General features: G+C 42.6%; 1 protein-coding gene across 1 annotated transcript in view; it reads right to left on the bottom strand.

Annotated features, from left to right (window-relative positions):
* The window catches only part of KAT14 (lysine acetyltransferase 14), an 80,764-nt gene that overhangs the window by 32,640 nt on the left and 24,777 nt on the right, over nucleotides 1–23,347 (bottom strand). The window contains exons 3-7 of the mRNA XM_033936374.1: nucleotides 20,145–20,266; nucleotides 15,363–15,583; nucleotides 12,020–12,436; nucleotides 8,037–8,605; nucleotides 879–1,015 (exon numbers count right to left, since the gene is read on the bottom strand). Coding sequence (XP_033792265.1) covers nucleotides 879–1,015; nucleotides 8,037–8,605; nucleotides 12,020–12,436; nucleotides 15,363–15,583; nucleotides 20,145–20,266 — 1,466 coding nt within the window. The remainder of the gene's footprint in view (nucleotides 1–878; nucleotides 1,016–8,036; nucleotides 8,606–12,019; nucleotides 12,437–15,362; nucleotides 15,584–20,144; nucleotides 20,267–23,347) is intronic.

Genomic DNA, 23,347 nt, shown 5'->3' with positions numbered 1-23,347 from the left:
ATCCCCCCTTCTAGAGCCTCCCCCATGTGCAGATCCCCAGCTACCCCCCTAACCAATAGATTCCCCCCCCCACTGCAACCCCCCACACACCCCTATATCTTTTAAAATGAAAGTCCGGCCGGAGGGATGCATACATCTTTCGGACGGCAGGCCCATCATTGCAAAATGGCTGGCCTTTCCCTTCCTAGTGCATACTGGGATGCATCGGCAAGGGGCCTAAGGCCCTCATTGGCCCAGGTATCTAAGGCCCTTCCTATGGGGAGTCTTAGGCCACTCCTACTCACACTGCATCCCAGGATGCACTGGGAAGGAGGACTAAGACTCCAGTTGGCCCAGGTGCCTAAGACCCCTCCTATGGGAGAGACCTTAGGCATCTGAGCCAATCAGAGCCTTAGGCCCCTCCCTGGTGCATCCCAGAATGCACTAAGAAGGGGAAGGTGGGGAATAAGTGAGGAATAAGGGTCTCTTCCCTGCTCACATGATCCAGGTATCTTCTCTAATTAGACATGCCCCTCAAACCTTGGTCCCTGCTGCAGCTTCTCCAGCATGGTTTGACAGCATTACAAAAGGACTAGTCAAAGGGCCCCAGAGCTTCTGTTGGATCTGTCTCTGTGACACACATTTCCTGCTGCCATGGAGACACACATAAAATTCAATGGCAGGCCACATTTGGCCCACAGACTGCAAGTTACCCACCCCTGACATAGAATGCAAATTATTTTGGGCAGGGAGAAAAACCTACTATATATGAATTGTGCAACTCACCTTGAGCTTGGATTTGGATAAGATGAACAATTAAATCTTCCCTATTTCTCCCTTAAAAAAACCAAAACCCAAAACCCATTCCCTACAAGAGTCTCTCCTTGCATCATATTTACCTGATATAAGGCTTCAGGACCCGAGATGTGTAAGGACTGACAATACTATGGTCCGACACCATGCCCTCTGACCCAACCAGTCGATAGAGAAATTTTGTAGTTGGTTGCCGGTATCCCTTCATTGTGGGCAGTGCTATCTGTCAAACAGATCGTGGAAAAAAATTAAAAAGGTTAAAATGCAAGGACTGCACTCTCTGTAGGTGATAGGTCCTAATGGATACCAAATTACAAGATGCTCATGACCAGAAACTAAATAGCCACAGGGTCTCTCTAAGTAAACTGGCAGTGCCACACAGATGTTAAATATTAAAATATATACATTGTATTTCCACACACCGAATAAAGAAGCTATATTTAGGACATCAATGACTTACTTCCCCCTATTCATACAAAAATTACATTGGAGGAGTTCCTTTAGGATGTGGCGTGGTGCGAGCAATCAGTATAAGACCTTCAGAAGTTTAATATGGAAGGCTCTGTGATAGCCAGTGGTTGAGGATGCCGTGAAAGCAAAATTCACAACCACTGGGCTGTTTCCTCCATTGTGCAATAGTGGTGCTTAGTGGATGGATTTATGATCCACATTAGCATTAGGCTCTAGAAGCTGTGCTTAGTGGGCCCTATTTAAGGCTTTTGCTATGATGACTGGGAGGAGCAAGGATAAGATTAAAAATAGGAGTGATGCAAATGAAGATCTGTGGCATTAACAGGGGTCAGTTCAAATTCAGTTGTCAGCCTAAAGGAGCAATAGGAAGGTACCAGGTCATAAATATGAGCCTTCAACCACTCAGCTTCTAGCCTGGTAAATCCAGCCCAGAGAACTGTGTCTGAATCTGATATTAGAACTTATGAAATATTTATTTATTGGGCTTTAGCACCAACTTTTCATTATGAAGAGATTCACCCAAGACAGTGTACAGCAGAGGTGCCCAAAAGGTCAATCGCGATCGACCAGTAGATCACAAAGGCAATGCGAGTCGATCACGGAGCCCATCCCAGGCTCTGCGATAGACTTGCATTGCCTTTGCGTACTGTTATCCCTGCTTCCCAAAAGCCAGGCCAGGTGTGTACAAGCACCGGGCTCACAGCCTTCCCTTCCGACGTCAATTCTGATGTCAGAGAGGAAGTTCTGGGCCAGCCAATCACTGCCTGGCTGGCCCAGAACATCCTCTCAGACGTCAGAATTGATGTCGGGTGGGAAGGCTTGTACGCGCCTGGCCTGGCATCAGGGAAGCAGGGAGAAATCGGCGGCAGTGGCTTGGGGGAGGCAGGGAGAGAGAAAGACAGAGAGACAGAAATAAAAAAAGAAAGGGGGGAACAGGGAGACAGAAAAAGAAAGAAAGAGAGGGAGGGTGGAAATTTTGGGTTGGATAGTATTGCCTTATATTGAAGAGTACCAGTATGACTGTTTATGTTTTGGGGTGGGTATTTGGCTATCTGGTGTATTTGCCATTGTGAAAATTCAATAAAAGTTGTGAAAATAAAATTTAAAAAAAAGAAAGAAAGGGGAGGGACCAGGGAGAGAGAAAGAAAAAAAGAAAGGAGAGGGAGCAGGGAGAGAGAAAGAAAGAAAGAAAGAAAGGGGGCAGGGAGAGAGACAGAAAGAAAAGGGGCAGAGAGAGAAAGAAAGGGGAGGGAGAGGGAGAGAGAAGAAAAAGTTGGACTCATGGAGGGACAGAGAGAGAATGGAATGAGGTTTGGGGAGAGGAATCATACAGGAGGCAGAAAGAAAGGCAGAAAGAAAAAAATATTGGATTTATAGTCAGAAGAAGGAAATGCAACCGGAGACTCGTGAAATCACCAGACAGCAAAGGTAGGAAAAATTATTTAATTTTAAATTTAGTGATCAAAATGTGTCTGAATTTATATCTGGTGTCTATATTTTACACTATGGCCCCCTTTTACTAAACCTCGATAGCAGTTTTTAGCGCAGGGAGCCTCTGAGCGTCGGAAGCAGCGCGGGGAATTCCATGCAACTATTGCAGTTTAATAAAATGGAATATTTGTCTATTTTTGCATTGTTGTTACTGGTGACATTGCATTGTTGTTACAGGTGATTTTGCATATTTTAAAGTCACCTGCCTTGACCTCTTTGAAAACCCCCTGAATATAAATGATAATTAACATTTTCTCTGTGTACAGTGTTCTTAGTGTTTTAAAAAATGTTATTGTTGGTAGATCACTTTGACTTGGTCATTTTAAAAGTAGCTCGCAAGCCAAGAAAGTGTGGACGCCCATGGTGTACAGCAAGTACAGCATGACATAAAACATAATTTTGTTAACAGCATAATAATTTTAGTAACCTCCTTTTTTATCAAGCCGTGCTGAGATTTTTATTTTTATGAGCACTGGAGCTTTTACTGTTGCGGCCTGCGATAAAAAAAACAACCCTAATGTGGCTTGATAAAAGGGGAGGTAAATATCCAAATGTAAACATATATACAGTGAATGAGGTAAATTTAGATATGGCAAATAGAATCTTAGAAATATGAATAACATGATACAATTCAGGAAAAATAAATTCAGACAAGTTGAATGTCAAAATATCACCGATCTCAGAACACATTAAAAAACTTAACTGATGCAAGGGATAACCACATTTAAAACAAAAAAGTGGAGAAAAAGACCTCAGTGTCACCTAAAATAACACAAACAGCAAATCCAGGGGACAACCTAACTTCATAAAAGATATATTGAAGTAGGGGATACATCCTTGGTTAAAAAAACTCCACTTTAAACTGTCATACTCTCACTCAAAAATCATCTTAACAGCAATTCATACATATCTAAATTAAGTTGGAAAATGTTTACACACCAAACAGTACGTGCAAATGTGCAAAAATTTGCTGGGTTAATTCTCAAAGCAAAAGTGTGTGCAATCCTTTGTTCTGAAAATTTGTCAGTACCTGTACAGGAAAAAAGTATGTATATGCTATATATGTATATGCACACTTACAAAATGACCTCTATACTTATTAGCAAGACAAGAGAAACATGCAGATTATGGAATTACTAAATTCTAGCTTGTTTACATTTACTGATGTCCTTTTCAATAATAGAAGTGGGAGAAGTCTGGAACAAAACATGTCAATCCTCGGTAAAAATGCTCTGGACAAAATGGTTGAAATATACATGGTGTTTTATTCACAACTGAAGAGACTTAACATGGTCTGTGTTTCAGCTACAAAGAGCCTACCTCAGAGGTCACGAAAAATGAAATCTAACATCATCAACACTGAAAATACAAATATATAAGTGTATAACAATGTTCACACATTTACCGCTTCCTTTAGAAAGGCGCACTAGCATTTTTAGTGCCAGCCGTGGCAGTAACAGCTCCGATGCTCATAGGAATTCTAATAAAATTAATAATATTAAAATTAAATATAATAAATATAATATTCAAAGGACAAACAGTAGCAATGGTTTTAATAATTTTTAAAATCCCCAAAAAATTTTGAAGAGGAACTTGCAAGTGAGATTACTAAAGTGAACAGTATAGTAATAGACATACCAATTGTTGATGCTTATGAAAACTTATAAAAATAATTCACCACAGAATTGCAACTGAGCCAACAAACAGGGTTGAAATCTTGTATGTAACAGAAAAAAGACAATATAAAAATATAAAATAAATCATGAAATGCAAAAATGGCATATGGGGAGATATGCATTACACATCATGAAACAGACATTAATTGAAAACACTATCAGACATTACAACGTGGCACTATAAACAGAGTATAAATGGACTACTAAAAACTTATCACCTAAAGAAAGATTAGTACCCCCTTTTATTAAACTGTAATAGCAGTTTTTAGCGCGGTGAGCCGCGCTGCTCCTGACGCTCACAGAGTTCCTATGAGCGTCATGAGCAGTGCGAGGCATTCAGTGCAGTTTAATAAAAGGAGGCATAGGTTATGCATCTGAACTCACAGGTTGTTTGCAGAATGCTGTCAATCTCTTTGCACTCCTCCTCCTTCCCAGGGAGTTGCTCCTGCCGCCTCAGTTTGTACAAAAGCAATTAAGTAGCACGGTAATGACAGACATAATTGGGAGGAGGGAAATGGGGGGGGGGAAAAAATCCCCAACACTACAATTCTATTCTGCTCTGTAACACACATACCAATTAACATCCTAACAGATGTGAAACAGCACTAATATTATACAGAGCTTGTAGCTACTCGCATGTCCTACTAACAAGTAGAGACTTAGGGTTCCTTTTACAAAGGTGCGCTAGCGGTTTTAGCGCGCGGTAAAATGCCACGCGCACTAGCCACTACCGCCTCCTTTTAAGCAGGCAGTAATTTTTCGGCTAGCGTGCGCTAAAAACGTTAGCGCACCTTAGTAAAAAGGAGCCTTTAATCCAGACCATACTTTCTTGCATTGTTATTTTTCAGCTTATCTGATAGATAGAAGGATCCAAATCCAAACTGATCGTAAGACAGAAAGCAGGCAAAGCCTGCTTGCAGGGCGGGGCTTCGGGACTACTAGACACATCTACAAGAAAGAAAATTATCAAACAAAACCACCAGGTACTCCAGGCACTGGGTCAGTTCCAGCCGACTCTTGTTGAAGTTGACTATCCACCTCAGGTCCTGGAGGAGTTGGACTACTCTTGAAACCGCTCGTTTGCCTTTCCTCCCTGGTTGGGACTCTGATTAGTCAATCGTCCAAACATGGCTGCACTTGGATCCTTGCCTTGCGAAGGTGCCCTACCCCCGCCATGACCTTGGTAAAGGTGCGAGGTGCAAACCGCTAGGCTGAAGACGAGCGCAGAGAACTGGAAATGCTGCTCTAGCACATGATACCATGTTTCAAGGAGCAATCCCTATACAATATCAACAGAGAAGAAAAATACCATTTTGAATAGCAATTCTTTCCTCTAAGGGAACTATTCTTTTTTTATTTATTCAATTTTCTATACCATTCTCCCAGGAGAGCTCAGAATGGTTTTTACATGAATTTATTCAGGTACTCAAGCATTTTTCCCTCTGTCCTGGTGGGCTCACAATCTTTCTAATGTCTATTCACTCACCATTTCGAAATGCTATTCAAATGGCGGTTTTTCTCTGATACTTCTCTTTGTTGATATTATATAGGGATTGCTCCTTGAAACAGCTTATTCGCTTAATGTGAATTCATGTTGGATAACCCTGATCAGCTTTGTACATAAGTGATTTGCTTTTACACTATTAAGTGTAGAATTATAAATTTATAAAAAAATTACAGTGGTACCTTGGTTTGCGAGCATAATTCATTCCAGAAGCATGCTCGTAATCCAAAGCGCTTGTATATCAAAGCAAGTTTCCCCATAGGAAGTAATGGAAACTTGAATGATTCGTTCCACATCCCAAAAACAGGCCTATGTTGCACATCTCCCCTCCCCAAGCCCTAAACTCGACCAGAAACTAGCCAACCCCAGCTTAGCTTTCACTAAATCCTCTACCGAGTTCAGCTGCAAGCACTCCCCTAAGAGCTTCCGGCCCGGCAATATCGCCTGTAAAGAAACAAAGTGCCCCATTCCAACACAGCCACTTACCACACCTCTACCCTTCATCGTATTCCTGTGGGCCACCATGGCAGTTGAAGGGTACGGGACCCTCCATTCCCCGAAGCAACTCATGGCGCCGCCTTTGCTGCACTTCGCATTCTGCACCAAAGGAAGCCAAAACCACCCGGGCTACAACAGCACGGCTCTTGCACGTCACAAGCAAAGCTCCACCCACACAGCACCACCTGCAAAAACCATAACTACGTACGCATGCGTGTTAACATCTAGAAGGCACGGTGTATGCTGGAGGTAAGGGTTTGGGGGTGGGCCATGGGGGGGGAAGAAGCCGGTTCCCGGGGTGGACGCGCTCGTTCATCGAGTCAATGCTTGGTTTGCGAGTTAAAGTTTGCTCAAATGTTTTGCTCGTCTTGCAAAACACTTGCAAACCGCGTTACTTGCAAACTGAGGTTTGACTGTACTATAAAACAAGAAAAATATATATTATGGTTGATAGTGGAGGATTGACCAATAAGGAGACTAGCTATATTAAGCTTGGACTTGAATGAAATAGTAGCCAATGAGGTTTGACTTCATTAGAATTAGAAGGATAATGAATATTGGATGACGATTTACTCTTTTTAACCTATACGAGAGGAGTTATTAGGAAAAGCAAATAAGAAATTAATATTTTGATATATCAGAAGTTTATTAATGTGGAGTATTTTATAATACATGCTTTTCTGAATCTTAGATTTATTATTATTTTTTTGTCTATTTGCTTCTCTGAATCTTAGTTCTCTGACACGATATTTAGTAGAGGCACTGCTGTTAGGATGGTCTAAGAACTATAAAGTAAACACTATAGCCAAATTTTCTGCTTGTCATTTTAGTTTTGCCTTGACCCTGAAGAAAAGTTTCTACATTGAAACATGCATGTCGGGAGAGGTGCAAAGATGAACTAATCACTATTAAGTTAAGTGAAGTTTCTCTTTCTAATAGTATTAATACAAATATGAAGATTTTATACACATAAAGAAAAGGATATTAAAAAATAATGAATAAAAATTAATAAAGATTGGACTGACGAAGACTGTAGCAACTGAGGCGGTTTCTGTGCCCGGTTGCAGTCAGAAGGTCCATACAAATAAATAATATACAAAAAAACAACATATAGTATTGTGTGAACAAATGATCCATAAGTGGATAGTGTAATTGCTGTTGTTAAGACTTAGTATTGAACAATAGTTTGAATATTCAGCAGTTGACTTATTTTTACTGATGATTAAAGAGGGGGCATATTTAATGTTAATTTAATTAGAATTTTTAAAATTTGTGGACATTGTTGTACATTTATATTTTCAATGTTGATATTATTAGATTTTATTTTTATATATTATATATCTTTTTGTAAATATATTTGTAATAGATCTCTTCAATTGTGAATAAAACACCATTTTGTTCAGCACATTTTGTACTGAGGATTGACATGTTTTGTTCCAGTCTTCTCCCACTCATCGTTTCCTGTTTCGAGTTTTGTGGGATTTTTGTTCCATTTTTCTTGTTCTGGCTTTTCAGTAATAGCTCAAGGTGGCTCACAGCTTCAAATAAAGACAAGGGAAACATATCCATGATCAGTTTAGGATCCCTTATAACTGAACACTTACCTGATACCTATCAAGGATCCTGAAGTCCTGGCTAGCTGTCCGATACATTATATTTGTCAATGGTAACCTGCTACTTCCTTCCTTAGCACCATAAACCCCTCCAACCAATAGAAGGGTGGCATTCACAGCTTGATCTAAATCAAACAGTGGAAGGCCCCTCTCCCTCTTGGATTTTCTAACCAGCAGCTTCCGCCGGAGCCTCTTGGCTTCAGGAGTTACAGCTATAGCCTCAGGGCACCTCTCCAGCCTCTTCAGCAGTAGTTTTTCTTCATAGAGGGTGAGTGCGATGTCCTTGTGCATTCTAGACTTATCAGCCTTCTCAGGTTGTGCCTTCCTCTTGTCTCGTGCACGGGCCTGTAGAGACACATTTGAGCCCTCGGAGCCTGAGTGGTCAGCAGTCATCCTTGTCAGTTTTTCTTCCTCGCTTTCCATCTCTTGTTTGATTTGCTCTGGTGCTTTCATCTTCTTTCTGCTCATGGACATAGTGCCCCCACCAGCATGGGATGCGCTCGGAGGAATATATTCTATTCCAGGGTCAATCATCCCATCTCCTTCCATTTCTTCATCATCTAAATAGGGATAAAGACAAAAATGGTTGTAGAAGTCAGCCACTGTAAAAAAAGATAATCAAATCACAGCACGGTCTGGGTTTCCTATGGTTTCACACACTAAAAGCCACTTCAGATCATGATGTCACAATCTTTTGAGAGATTCTCTTTTTGAAGATTATTTAGTCCCCAACTACAGATACTTGAGGTTAAAACTATTCAGATATGTACATCATTAACTCAAACATTTATACAAGTTTTTAATCTTTATTTACTTGCTATTCTCTTTACACAATGGGGATGTTTTGTCTAATATAAACAAACGGCACACATGGGTACTTTCATATTTCTCATTACTGACTATATTTAGATAGTAATATATGTGGTGATTCAAGTTTATTTAAAATAGTGTATTGTCAAGGAAGTAACAACAGCTCTCATGGAGGCAGCTTGTTCCCAAAGCGCCACATGTCCTTGTGATGAAATTCAGCTTTAAGTGGGAATTTGGCAGCGGAATTGACAAAAGTCCCAGAGGCTGACCACTCTTCATCAATTGAGCTGTCCTCAATAGCGACGAAACAGTGGTCAGTCAATCTGGCTGATTTTACTTAGCTCGGGTAAGCGAGCTCAAGGAAGCATGGCACTACAACAGACCAGGACCGCACATCCTACAGAATGACGGGGAGAACTGGGTGAAGATGGCCCTATCCCGGAACACCAAGCGGATCAAGTATGGATGGCCGAAATAAAAATGGATAATAAGGCGGTCCAGTCTGATATTACCGCATTATCAGTGAGCTCCGAAGGAAAATCACAGCATTGGGCATGAGGGTAGCAGTTAATGAGACGTACCTAAATGAGCAGGCTGGAGCTATTGCTATCCTTGAGAGCAACTGGCTAGACTGCCAACAAACTGATCTTTACTTGATGTATAAAACTGAAGACCTCGAAAATAAAGGGCGTCAACATAATCTGTGTTTCCAAGGGGTCCCACAGTGCCCGGACTATAATGCAGAAGAAGTTGCGCAACAGATAGTTTGCACTATTTTGCAAGACCAAAAGCTAGAACCATCGATGGTGCAATTAGAACAGGCACACAGAGCATTAGACCAATCTCGTGACAATAGGCCTAGGGATATTATAGCCTGTTTTTGCAACTTCAAGCTGAAGGAGTGTGCACTAAGGCACAATCCCTAGACACCATCCACTGGGACTCCTATTGCATTGAAGTCTTTCAAGATTTGGCTTCTACAACCTTGTAGCATCTTCGGGAACTCAGACCATTAATGCAACACCTCTGTGATTTAGGGGTTCAATATAAACGGCAACACCCCTTTGCACTGGTATGTTATAAAGATGAATGGCTACATCAGGTAAGATCTAAAGAAGCTACTGCATTTTGCCCGTCCTTGGCTGTGGACCCCACCTCTGGAACATTAGCAAGTGCTGCTAGGAGGAACACTCACATACCTCGTTGCCAATGACCAGTCACAGGCAAAGGAAGGTTGGATGCTGAACTATGTTGTTAATGGACATTTGATGCAAAGTATGTTGTCTTATATTCTATTCTTTAATACAAGATCTATTTGGAAAAAAAATAGTGTATTATCTGTTCAATATTTAACCTGTTGTGTGTACAGCAATTTAGTATCTCTAGGTTTAAAACTTTATTTAACCTTTACTTCCATTGTACATCTACTTGAAAAGTGTACAGTTCATTTGGCCGTTTGTGTTTTGTTTGAACATTTTTTTGATTGTGTTTGTATTTATGATCCTAGATTTTTGCGATCCCTGATACAGGTGGTTGTGCTGAAATATAGCATCATGTTGAATCCTTCTGACCCTCCACTGTTTGGGGGAATTGTTTATACAGACCTGTTGGTCTATTTTTAGCATAATTAATTTTGTGTTTTGTCATTCCTTGACTCCAACGTTCCTCTTTTCATTGATTTATTTTTGTTGTTCTTGGTCCTCTACCACTTCTTTTCCTTTTGGGAAACCATTCAAACCACCCTTCTCCCATCTTCCACTGTTCACTGCGCTACAAAAATGACAAGTAGTAATAAATAGTACTTTCACCATCCTTACCTAATTAAAAGAATCTTATCACAATTGTCACAAATAATGGGTGGATACAGCTTCTACACACAGACACTTTGGTCTCAGTTCTTGAAGTGTTCTTATTTTGCCCTTGTTTTGGAGCATGCCTGTCCCTGGTCTCAGTCCCCACTGTGAAGCCACCATGCTGAAGTGGGTAATTGCCTGCCAGAAACGGGACACCCACTTCCCTACCCCACTGAAGACTAGTAAGCTGCCACATCATTGATCTCCCCCAAGCCATTGTCTGCTTGTATATGGCAAAATAAACCAGACTCGCACGACTCCTCTCCTCCCTTTTATGCATAGGGAATGATTCATACATGGCTTTAGCTGGTCCAATGATAATACAAAAAAGTTGACCCTGATCCCGCCACAAAAGGGGACACAACCAGAAACAAAAGAACTTGTGGAGAATTGATGTCCAAGATGAAGACTTGATGTCCAAGATGAAGACTTTATTAGAACAAATAGATAATCCACATAAAAATGTCTAGGGCCTGGACTACTGGAAACATATGGACCCAACACGGTCCGTGTTTTGACACTATTGTCTTCTTCAGGGGTCCCTATAGGTGGTCCTATAGGCAGGCTTGTGGATTAAATAGTGAAGACAATAGCCCTAAGGCATAGGAGCTATTGCCTTTACTATTTAATCCACAAGCCTACCTAAAGGACCTATAGGGACGGACCCCTGAAGAAGACAATAGTTCAAAACACGGACCGTGTTGGGTCCATATGTTTCCAGTGGTCCAGGCCCTAGACATTTTTATGTGGATTATCAATTTGTTCTAATGAAGTCTTCATCTTGGACATCAACTCTCCACAAGTTCTTTTCTTGCTGGTTGGGCCCAATGACAGTAACAGAATATACACAAAAAAACCCAAAAACAAAACAAACCTCAAGTTATTTTTCAGTACCAACACAGCTACTCAAATTCTTCATCAGAAAAGAGATATGGATTAGAACTGGGCAGGCCAAAAATTTTAATGTCTGTTTCCTGTGATGTCTTTGCGTTTTTTCATTTTATTTGCTGTTATTTGTTTTGTTTTACACCCCCCCCCATTTTGGAGACAGTGTTGTTGATGTCACTCCAGGCACAATATGGTGCACTACTGATGACAAAGGAATCCTCCCCCCCCCCACCCTGCCCCACAAAAAATAAAGTGTCTTGTCTCATTTTGAGTTAAAAACTACATGGGAAATGTCTGATGTCTCCTACACCATCTCGAATGAATGCACATCCCTTTAATTATCAATACACTTGTTCCCTTTCTCTTGTGCTAGGTCTATTACAGAAAGGCACACAAAACATGGGAAATGAAGCTGGTTCTCACCATGGAACAAGGCCTGTGGTGGCATCACGTCTGGTATGAGATCTGCTTCAGACAGCAGGCTAGGAGTGGCTGAATGAGAAGCTGGTGTGCCTGGAGCAGAGAAGTCCAAAGAAGGAGAAGGAGAGGGGCTGGTCATAGATGTTCGATCTGAGGAGCTCATGGAGGAGAAATCTATCACTTCTCCCCTCTCCAAAATCATGTCTGGTCGACGGACACGGTTCATGAACTTCACTGGTGTGGAGGACGTGCTGCGGTCAAGAAAGCCTGCTGCCTCCTTCTGTGCTCGTCGGATGTCTTTGGCTTCCTGAGTACGGGACCTCTTCTCCTTCAGCTCCATGGCAGATTCTACTGGATTGCGACTTGCTCGCTTCCTCAGTCCTTCCACTGTGATGATGGGATCCAAGGGCGGCTTGTTAGCTGTTGTAAATAAAGGATATTGATTATCTCAAGTCTCCTTCACTCTGCCCAGAGATGATTTTTTCCCCCTCACCCTCCCCACCTACATCCCTAATCTTGCTTCCACTGGATAATCACACAAGATGAGCTGCAGAAGGTTGGGTGAGGAGTCATTAGCCACCTCCCTCCATCCTTATCCCTTCTTAAGCTAAGCTCATTTGTGTCAGTCCACAACCAGCAGAGCCACAATTATCAGCTATCCTCTTTCTAGCATACCTAGAAACATTATCACCTCTGTGAATTATGCCACCAGGATATGGGTGCCTAACCATGTAGTGTGTATCTCAGAGTCTCTCTGAAGCAATAGCAGGGATGTTTTCTTCTATTGCCTTCCTCAATACCTTCCCCTACAGCTGAACAAAAATCAGAACACAGAAAGAAAAACAGCACAGAGACAAAGGAAAGTAAGTTCAATAATGTTCGATAAATAGAAAAGACCCCAAGACAGAAATTGGCTTGTGAAAGGTAAACTAGGATCCAACAGGAAATACCTCTATGTATAAAACTTAAATAACTTGGAGGGATATTTTAAATCAGATGTCTGTCAGACTTTGGATGTCCCCCTCAAGATGTCCAAAGTCGGAAATGGAGAAACGGACATTTTTTTGAAACCGGAGCATCACAAAATATCCAATTTTTTTTGAAAATCACTTACTTAGACATCTTACCCACCAGGAAGTCCAACTTTAGGACATTCAATTTTTGGCCACAAATCCGTCCAAGTTCAAACGTTCAAATCCACACCATTTGAACTTGGGAGGGGCTAAGTAATGAACTGGCCACAGACAAGCCAATAGAGCAGTGGGGCACCTTAGAAGGCACTGCTGTGAACTTCAACCCCGTAAAATGTAGGGTGAGCCCGCCAAAACTCCCCCCAAAATCTACTTTACTGATCTATCACCCCAAAAGCCCTTATGGATGCAGGTGGCACCTATATGGCAGTATAGTAGGATTTGGGTAGATTTTGGTGAGCTCACACGTTCCACCATAAATGTAGTGGTTTAGAGTGGTCTGGGTCCTCCTCCCTATGGCTCACTAGCCCACTTACCAGGCTACTTAAGACACCTATGTGATGCACTACTAGGATTTCTCATACTAGATGCTGCTGTTCTAGAGACAGGTCTCTACTGTTTAATTCAGATTTTTGGGAGTAGGAGGGGGTTAGTGATCACTGGGGGGAGGGGTGGTCAAGCTTTCATCCCTCCAAAGGTCATTTGGTCAGTTTGGGGACCATTTTGGCACTTAAGATGCTTTTAAAACAGGTCTAGCTCGCAACATCTAAATTTTGTTCAGGACGTCCTGAGGAACGTTTATTGCTGCAAGACATCCAAATCTAGGCCCGCCCAGAACTCGCCTTCAACATACCCCTTTTAATCTTGGATGCACAGTGGGTAGAATGCCTTGCAAGACATCAAGAAAGACGGATTAGAAAAGAGGCACTTGGACACCCTAGCGATTAGAATGTCCAAGTGCTGATTTATACCGTTTTTTGGATGTCTTTGTTTTTTGAAAATGTCCCTAATAGTAACATGGCAATGACAGCAGATAAAGACCAACATGGTCTATCTGGTCTGCCAAAGAGGTGACCAGGGTTCAACTTGCAGCTCATAGAAGGTTTAACTTGTACAGAGCAGTAGTACAACCCTAACAACAAAAGGAGGAAGTAAAATATTCCAACTTTGCCCTCTGTTGGGTAAGTCTTTAATAAAGTTAATACTTCTTTTAACTTATGTCTTATTTCCCTGAGAGAGCTAAAAGACTTTTCCAGAGCTGTATAATTGTAATGATGCCATATTATTGTCCAAACCGCATGTATTATTTGCTGATTTCATGCATTGTCTATAATGTACATAAAGCACATAAAGAAATCAGGCCCAACACAAGTAAAATATTGAAAAGTTGAATCACATGTACAGTATATGCATGTAAAGTAGCTCACTACTTTGGAAAGAAATAAAGATAGCTCAGACTAAACTTCACAAGCTGCACTGTTCTAAGACAGTTAAATTCACCTCAAGATGTGCCATCGATACTCTTCTTCCTGAGCATCACCAAACCCAAAGCAGTAGTGGCAGCCGGTGAGCAGAGGCAGCGCCATAAACAAGCTGCTTCCAGCCAGCCCTACAGCAGAGGAAAGGCCCTGCTGGGGCTGGCCAAAAGCAGCCATTTATGGAGCTGTATCTACTCATCAGCTGCCACTACTGCTTTGGGTTTGGAGGGGTTGTCAGGACCAGCTGCCGCTGCTGCTTTGGGGGATGGAGGGAGGGAGATTTGTGGCTGCTGCTGTGGGGGCTGGAGGGTGGAAGGGAGATTTGTGGTTGCCGCTGATGCTTTGGGGGCTGGAGGGAGGGGGGTTGTTGGATCAGGAGTGCACGACTTTGGAGGTTGTTGGGTGAGGAGCGCAGGAAACAATTTTTTTTTTTTTTTTTTTGAGAGTGCCGGTTTGTTGAATACCAGTTAACTGGGATTCTACTGTATTAAGTTTCAATCTGCTGATTTTGAGTTTACCTGACTCATTGTAGCTGTATATATTTGGTCTTTTTACTACTGTGATGCTGTTAACAAAATTGTAAGTTTTATGCTGAACTATACTTGCTGTAAAAGGCAGTTAATAAATCCAACTAAATAAATAGAAATATCTCATGGTAAAACAGCATGAGAATACTTTACTATGGGTGAGTAAAGAGGCTCTTCTACGCTTTCTCCAGAGCTTTTGGGGGTGTCCCATAAGGGCAGAATGAAATCCTGAGAAGCTAATTTCCCCTTGTTTTTCATGCAGGAGTAATGATATGCAGTCAGATGTACTCGCACTGTACAGCCTTTATAACACACATTACATTAGCTCAAAATTATTCCAAAGGGCTCCCAGAGCTGCACGGCTCCCCACCTGCCTGGCGCCCTGCACAATTCAAACGATGACTGGTACTTTTGGTTCTGAGGGCAGATGAAGAAAGCTTTTCTGCTTCAGGCTTCATGATGGGAGGCCTGTTGTGGACGAGTTTCCACCACCCTGGTTCCCCAAACTCCTGTGCTCCTGAGCGAAAGAGCAAGGGGCTACCCACAGAGAGGCAACCAGCCACTGTACTCCACCAAGTGGATGTCTTCTTCCTGCATTTAAGACAAAAAGCACAAATAAATGACATACAGGCATGGGACTGCTCCTAAATAGGGCTAGTGGAAGGGTGTTGGGCATCCAAGCACTGTTCTTCTAATGTGAGTGGAATCCTCCAGTTGCATTGCTGCCAGAGGGGTTGGGCGTTTCAATATTGTATTATCAATGGCTAGAGACAGGCAGGTTCCCTGGAATCCTGTAGAGCTTGCCTGTCCCTCATTATTGAAAATGTGATAGTGAAACATCACAACCCACTGGCAGGATTGTTGCTGAAGGTCTTCTGCTCAGCTTAAAAAGGGAACAGTACACCCAAGGCATTCCTCCCCTCAATTAAGCACGATCACCCCAATACCACTCCTCCCAGAACACTCCTGTAAAAATGCATAACGGGACCTCATACTGCTAAACAGGGTATGCATTTTGTCCACAGTATAATATTTAAAAGTATGATGCCCTATTATGCATTTTTACAGGACAGTACAAAACTATACACACACAAACGCATATATTAGCCTTCTAATTGTTGCTTTCACTTTGACTGCTTTCTCCAGTCAACCAACCGGGGATTTCACAGATAAGTCCCCCTGGCTCTGAAAGAATTTGAGTTTTAATCCTTCTCGAATGATGTCTAATGCCCAGTGGTCTAAGCATATTTGTGCCCAAGCCTCCCAGTAAGTCATCCACCTCTCACCTATCATAGGCGTCATCAGGCCTTTTTGGAGGCTGCTGCTGGTGGGCAGGAAGCAGTGGGATGAGCCCACCTGGAACTGCTATATCTCTGCCATGAGCTGTAATATGATCGCTGAGCAGAGGAGCCCACTGAGGCTGAGGGTAGACAAAATCTCCAAGAACCTCAAAAATTACCATGACCTGATCCTCTCGAGGTCTGAGCAAAGACTTAGGCCAACGATCCAACACACTAACCATGAGATTGTCCAATCCTTTGCCAAAGAGCACTGACCCTTAAAAAGTAGCCTGCTTAAAAGTGGCTTTGGAAGCTGAATCTCCTACCCACTGCCTAGTCCAGAGGATTCTGCAGGTGGAGATCGAGAATGCAGCAACCTTGCTCATGACTCTAAAAATATGTCATATAGGAGCATCTGTCACATAATCTACCCTGGCAATTAATAACTATGGGTACACATCGTCATCTGATGAAGGAATCTGACGTAACCTAGTATGGCAGGCACATGCAATATAGAAAGCCGTTGCTGTCACCTTCAGACTGAAAGCCAAGGCCTCAAACTGCCTTCTGAGGACTAAATACACCCTGCGATCCTGCACATCCTTATCACTCCTCCTTCAGTAGGGAGTAAAGTCCTCTTGCTAACCTGCGCTACCAAGGAATCCACCTTAGGCTGGACAAACAGATGCTGAAAGTCAGGAGACATTGGATACATTTTTGCCATGGTCTTGACAACCTGCAAAGGCTCCTCCGGAGCATCCAAATGCTCTGTCAGCATCATTATAATATAAGAATGTGAGGAAGAATGTGGTCTGATCCTTAGAACTGCTCATGACAGAACACTGAGCTTCTGGGGTCTACGGGGTTCTAACTTTTGCTCCTACAATGATTCAGTAATAATCTCAAGCAAATCTGCTCGTTTACAAAGGTGGTGCACCATCAGATCCTACCCATGATCCAGGGCTGCCACAGTCTCCCTGAATCCTCCAACATTGAAGATTCATTTTGGAGAATCAAAGAAATCAACTCCGAGACCCATTCTTCCCTGCGAAGGGAGGACTACATTCTTTGAGGTACAACCTCCTGTGCCTCAGATGGTGCCGACAGACCCCTATAATTTAGATAGGCTTAAAACATCAGACTCACAAAATCAGGGTAAATCCCTGTCCAGGGTTCCCCAAGGACCCCTGTAGGGATTATCTTTGCTTCCTCAAGGGCCCAGGGGCATTTGCTCATTAGCGCTTCAACACAGATGCCGAGTCGCTATTTCCAGGGAGGAATTTTTGACCCACAGACTAAGCCACCTACGAATCCATGGCCCTGGAGGAATCAGAGGGGGCTAAGCCATGCCTCTAAGCCCCAACCCCCTCCTCATGTGCTGCATAGCACACGGATGCTCATCTTTTGGCCATCCAGTGCAAATCTGGCACGATATAGGGATAGAACAGCCTGAGGAGTCCATCTCTATCAATTTTGAACCAGATTGAGGTGTTTTCAAGGCAGACTGAGTTGAACTGAAAAATCTAACATGGCCACCACAGAAGCATTCTGGCACCAAAAACAGCTCGATAGAGCAAAAATACAGTTTAAAAAACTTGAGAAGGGGTTTTTAAGAACTGGTGGACCCTAAAGGAAGCCCCAGCAACCTTCAAAAATGTAATTATAAGCCACCTTCAATGTCTTCCATAGGCTATAATAGCCTGTATTCACAGTTACTGCTGGTGCTGGAACTGCTTTAGCTGGGACTCCAGCTGAAGTAGAGAGAAGATTTCTGCATTAGACAAGCATTTAAGCAGCTCCAAAAGCTTGTATCTTTGGGCTGCCAGTCAAACCAATAAATGTGACCGAGATCTCAACCCCCCTAACTCCACGCACTTTGGAGGAAAACACAGCCCTAGGGACCGGCATAGGGCCATACAGCATGCACTCAAGTTCTGGATAACTAAGAGCAAGCTCTGCTACTAGGAGAATAGTCCCTGAGCCTCCAAATAGTTAGGGCAGGCTGACTAGGCAGGGTCCCCTAAGGGTTGCCCTGCTAGCTAAAGACTCATCCAGAGAGTCTGAGTTTTCTTGCAGTCAGGAGCTGTCCCATCCTGGGAACCTCTACAGCACTGAAAGTCTCATAATCCAGATAATATACCCCAAAATAATAAAAACTATCTTGGAGCAGATCAGAAACCACCCTCAGTAGAAGGAACAACCAAGGAGGCGCTAGAGCCAAAGAAAATTAACTCCTTCTACATAAACATGTGGGTGAAGATACATAATTCATTTGTCAAGACTCCTGTATTCTTTGCACCAAAAATATCCATATGTGTAACAATTAGGTTTAAATGGGAGGCCATCAGTTAGAATTATTCAAAACAGCATTATCCAGATGCTTAAGAAAGCCACTGCACGTAAAATATTTATAGAAAAGCTTGGCTCAAGGGATGACCCATTAGATCACTGTACGGTAGCAAAAACACGATGCAGAATCAGGTTGTCTAAGAATGATTTGTAAAATATAAGGGGTCCTTTTACTAAAGCTTATTGCATACTAAATGCTTCATATTCTATCTTACGCCTATGATAGGCCACATAGCACTCAGCATACACTAAAGTGCACTAGTGCAGGCTAAACTTTAGTAAAAGGGCCCATAAGAGACTACCGAGTCACACTGTTGGTCTAAACTAGATCGATACAATCATAGGTCTGACATTTATAGACATATCTTAAGCAGCTGGATAATGCTGCTTTGAATGATTGTAACTGGTAGTCTCCTTTATAATATAACATAAAATTTTATTTATATATCGCTATACACCTGGTAGTTCCTTTATTTTGGAACGTTTACCAATTCTTCTTTGCAAGAGGTATTCAACAATTTAGGGCTCCTTTTACGAAGGTGCGCTAGCGTTTTTAGCAGTGGATTAGCGCGCACTATAGTGCGCGCTAGCCAAAAAACTACCGCCTACTCAAGAGGAAGTAGTAGCAGCTAGGGCGCGTGGCATTTTAGCGCGCGCTATTCCGCGCGTTAAGGCCCTAATGCACCTTTGTAAAAGGAGCCCTTAAACTCTCCCTTCCTTCTAAGAAAGGGATTAAAGGAGTCAAGATCTTCAGTGAATCTTTGGTCTTTAAATTCTCTCAACTCTGGAATGATCTCCCCCTTTTTTTTTTTTAAAGGAGCTCCAGTTCGTTTCCATTTTTCCGTAAATCTTTAAAAACTACTCTTTTGAAATTTTGCTATTATCTTCTATTTATCATTTGTAAATCATTCCCTGTTTATTTAATTGCTGTAAACCGAGCCGAGCCTTCTCAGAATGATGACTCGGTATACAAAGTTAAGCTTTAGTTTAGTTTAGAATGATCTAAAAACAGCACATAGTACCAGATCAATGATCTAAAGGCTGGGCAGAGTCAGAGAAATATACGGATACAAATCCAATTGTTAAACTTATGGGTATATTGCTATTATCAGTCCTGATTCTGAGACAGTGTTTTGTGCTTCGTGTTGCTGGGGACCTCTTTTGCTACAGGATTTTGTAATTCTCCTCTTGGGAAACTAGTAATGATTAAGTAAAACACATGTCCTAAAATTGCAGACAATAGTCAGTTGGTTGCCTGATGCCTGATTTCTGGTCTTCTGGGAAAAACCAATGGAATGGTTTGTTCCACTTGCTGAATTGTCCTTGTGTTCATGCACTGGGACAAAACTCCTTCTGGAACTGGGTCCTTCAGTGCCCACTCCCCAGCACTTTCACAAGAAGTATTCCATTTCTTAGGTGTTGCATAATAACTGCACAATCTGCAAAGCACTACAAAATAACAAGCATTCATATATTTTAGTTGAAGTTTCACCATGATGTTTTGTTGAACCCAATCTACATACCTGTTTCCTAGTAAGAAAGTCCAGTGTTTTTCAATAAAAGCACAAATATCTTCTTTCCATCGGAAGTAGCCTTGACGTCCTGTCCCTTCTAGGGAAAGATTATACATCGCTAGCATAAGAACCTGCAACAAAAGAGCCAACATTTAATCACACATGTTCTGTACTTCTTGGCAGAAATGTACTGCCTCAGGATTATATTACCCTATGGGAAGATTAGGTTCTTACTTCGATAATCTTCGTTCTGGTAGAAAGGTACAGTAGTCTTGATAAATGGGTTTTGTCCCACTTTAATCGTGAGATTGCAGAAGATATCAACTATCTTTTTTTCAGCTCTGCCTCCTTCTACAGTGGACTGTGCTGTATTTCTTCAGTCTGTACCAAAGTAATTGCCAAGCACTATAGGAATAAATATAAGGAGGAGTATGGGGAATCTACCCAACATAATCAACTCTGTTCTGTAACAATTAGTGAAAAACATAACAATAACAACAAAAACTTGAGATAAAAAAAGGTGGAATAATCGAGCCACCTACCTGAGTGCTCCCTACACTAACAGTTATGGATATCTCCCACTCAATGACATACCAAGGGGGGTGGCAGTCCATCCTAGGTGCAGCCCATAATAGGGTGCTCCGAATGAGGGCCAGCATCATGGTTCAACTCCCAGAACTTCTTCCGGCAGCAGCAGCATTCAGAATTTGCTACTCCGACAGCATTGGGCCTTCCTCTCTGCCAAGTCCTGCCTACTTCCTGTTTCCCCAAAGGCAAGACCCAGCAGAGAAGACGGTCCGATGCCGGCAAGAGCACTGAGTTATGAATGTTGCACCGCCGGAGAGTCAGGGAGAGAAGAAAGAGAGATGTCAGACCATGGGGAAGGGAGAGAGGGAAGGAAAGGAAGGAAAGAGAGATAGATTCCAGACCATGGAGGGAGGGAAAGAAGGAGACAGATGCCAGGCCAGGGAGAAAGGAGGAAGGGAGGGAAAGGAAAGAGAAGAGATACCAGAGCATGAATGGGGAGGGAGAGATTGAAGGGAAGGAGAGAGTTGCCAGGGTATGGGGGGGAGGGAAGAGAAAGAGACTGAGATGTCAGACCATCAGGAAGGAAGGGAGGGAGGGAAAGGAAAGAAAGGAGATGCCACAGCATGGAAAGAGAAGAGAGGAGAGCGATCTCAGGGCATAGGGGAAGGGAAGCAGATGTCAGACCATGGGGTGAGTTGGGGTGGGAAGGAAGGAAGGGAAGGAAAGGAAAGGAAAGGAAAGGAGAAGAGAGATACCAGAGCATGGGAGAGGGAGTGGAGACAGAAAGAGAAAAATGGAAGGGACAGAGAAAGAGGGCGGACATTGAAAAGAAATAGAGAGTGAAGAGAAGATAAGGAAAGCAGAAACCAGAGATGGCAAAAGGTATTAAAAAATAAGGTAACCTTTTTATTGGACTAATTTTTATATTTTTTTACTAACTTTTGGAGACCAAACTCCCCTTCCTCAGGCAGTGGTGTACCAAGAAAGGGGGGGAATTGTGTGCAGCAATACTCTAGGCTCTGTAAATCTGAGGAAAAAAATTGCTCTGCAAGACCAAGCCTGCAGCTCAGAGATCCTTTGCACTGCGGCAATAGTGACTAAAAACATCATCTTAACTGTAAGATCCAAAAGTGACACCCTTGGTAAAGGGCTTGCATATTGCCATAATAAGAACATAAGAACATAAGCATTGCCTCTGCCGGGTCAGACCAGGGGTCCATCGTGCCCAGCAATCCTTTATCTAAACCTTTTATTCCCTAATCATTTAATATCCTGTATTGTAACCCTCTATCCATACCCTTCAATCCCCTTCTCCTTCAGGAAATCATCCAATCTCTTTTTGAAACCCGTACTCTGTCCTATCACCTCTTCTGGAAGCACATTCCAGGTGTCTACCACCCTCTGAGTGAAGAAGAACTTCCTAGCATTTGTTCTGAATCTGTCTCCTTTCAATTTTTCTGAATGCCCTCTTGTTTTTGTTGTTCCCACTAGTCTAAAGAATCTGTCCCTCTCCACCTTCTCTATGCCTTTCATGATCTTATAAGTCTCTATCATGTCCCCTCTAAGTCTCCGCTTTTCCAGGGAAAAGAGCCCCAGCTTCTCTAGCCTTTCAGCATATGAAAGGTTTTCCATGCCTTTTATCATCCTTGTTGCTCTGCTCTGGACCCTCTCGAGTATCGCCATATCCTTCTTAAGGTACGGCAACCAGTATTGGACGCAGTACTCCAGATGCAGGCGCACCATCGCCCGATACAGTGGTAGGATAACTTCCTTCGTTCTGGTCACGATACCATTTTTGATAATGCCCAACATTCTGTTCGCCTTCTTTGAGGCCGCTTTGCATTGTGCCGCCGGCTTCATTGTTATATCCACCAATACACACAAGTCCTTTTCTAGGTTGCCTTCCCCCAGTACCATCCCTCACATCGTATAGCTATACATGAAGTTCCCTTTCTGTATGTGCAAGACTTTAAATTTCTCTACATTGAAGCTCATTTGCCATTTTTTTGCCCACTCACTCAGTTTGTTCAGGTTTCTTTGTAGTTCTTTACATTACTCAACAGTTCTAACCCTACTGGAGAGTTTTATGTCGTCCGCAAATTTTATAACTTCGCACTTCATCCCTGTTTCCAGGTCATTAATGAATATATTGAACAGCAGCGGTCCCAGTACTGACCCCTGTGGGACACCACTCGTGACCCCTTTCCAGTCAGACTAGGGCTTCCAACACTATATTGAGGTGGCATGACAGAAATAGTTGTCACACCAGATGATGCATCTGTCATGCTCCCTTCAGACATCTGGAAGAGAAGCCAGAGCAACTTACTCCATGCAAGCTCTAAGACAGGAAAGGCCTGGTACCTGTACTTTGAGAGAATTGACCACCAAGCCCTTTCCCAGGCCAACCTGAAGGAAAGCTAGTACTACCAATATGAGGGCGTTAAAAGACTCCACCTTCCACTTATCACACCAACTGTGAAACATCTTTCAAGCTTTTACATAGCCTGCGACCGACACCATTTTCTTGGAGAGGAGGAGGGTAGCTATGACCACCTTCGAATAGCCCCTGCACACTTAGGCTGCACACTCAAGAGCCATGCTGTAAGCCCCCATAGAGTTCCAGATCCTCCAGGAATATAGGGCCCTGCGATAAAACAAAAGATGAATTGGCCACATGAAACATT

The sequence above is a fragment of the Geotrypetes seraphini genome, chromosome 3 (genome assembly GCF_902459505.1).
Source record: "Geotrypetes seraphini chromosome 3, aGeoSer1.1, whole genome shotgun sequence".
Taxonomy (NCBI): Eukaryota; Metazoa; Chordata; class Amphibia; order Gymnophiona; family Dermophiidae; genus Geotrypetes; species Geotrypetes seraphini.
This window is presented reverse-complemented; position numbering and strand designations above follow the sequence as displayed.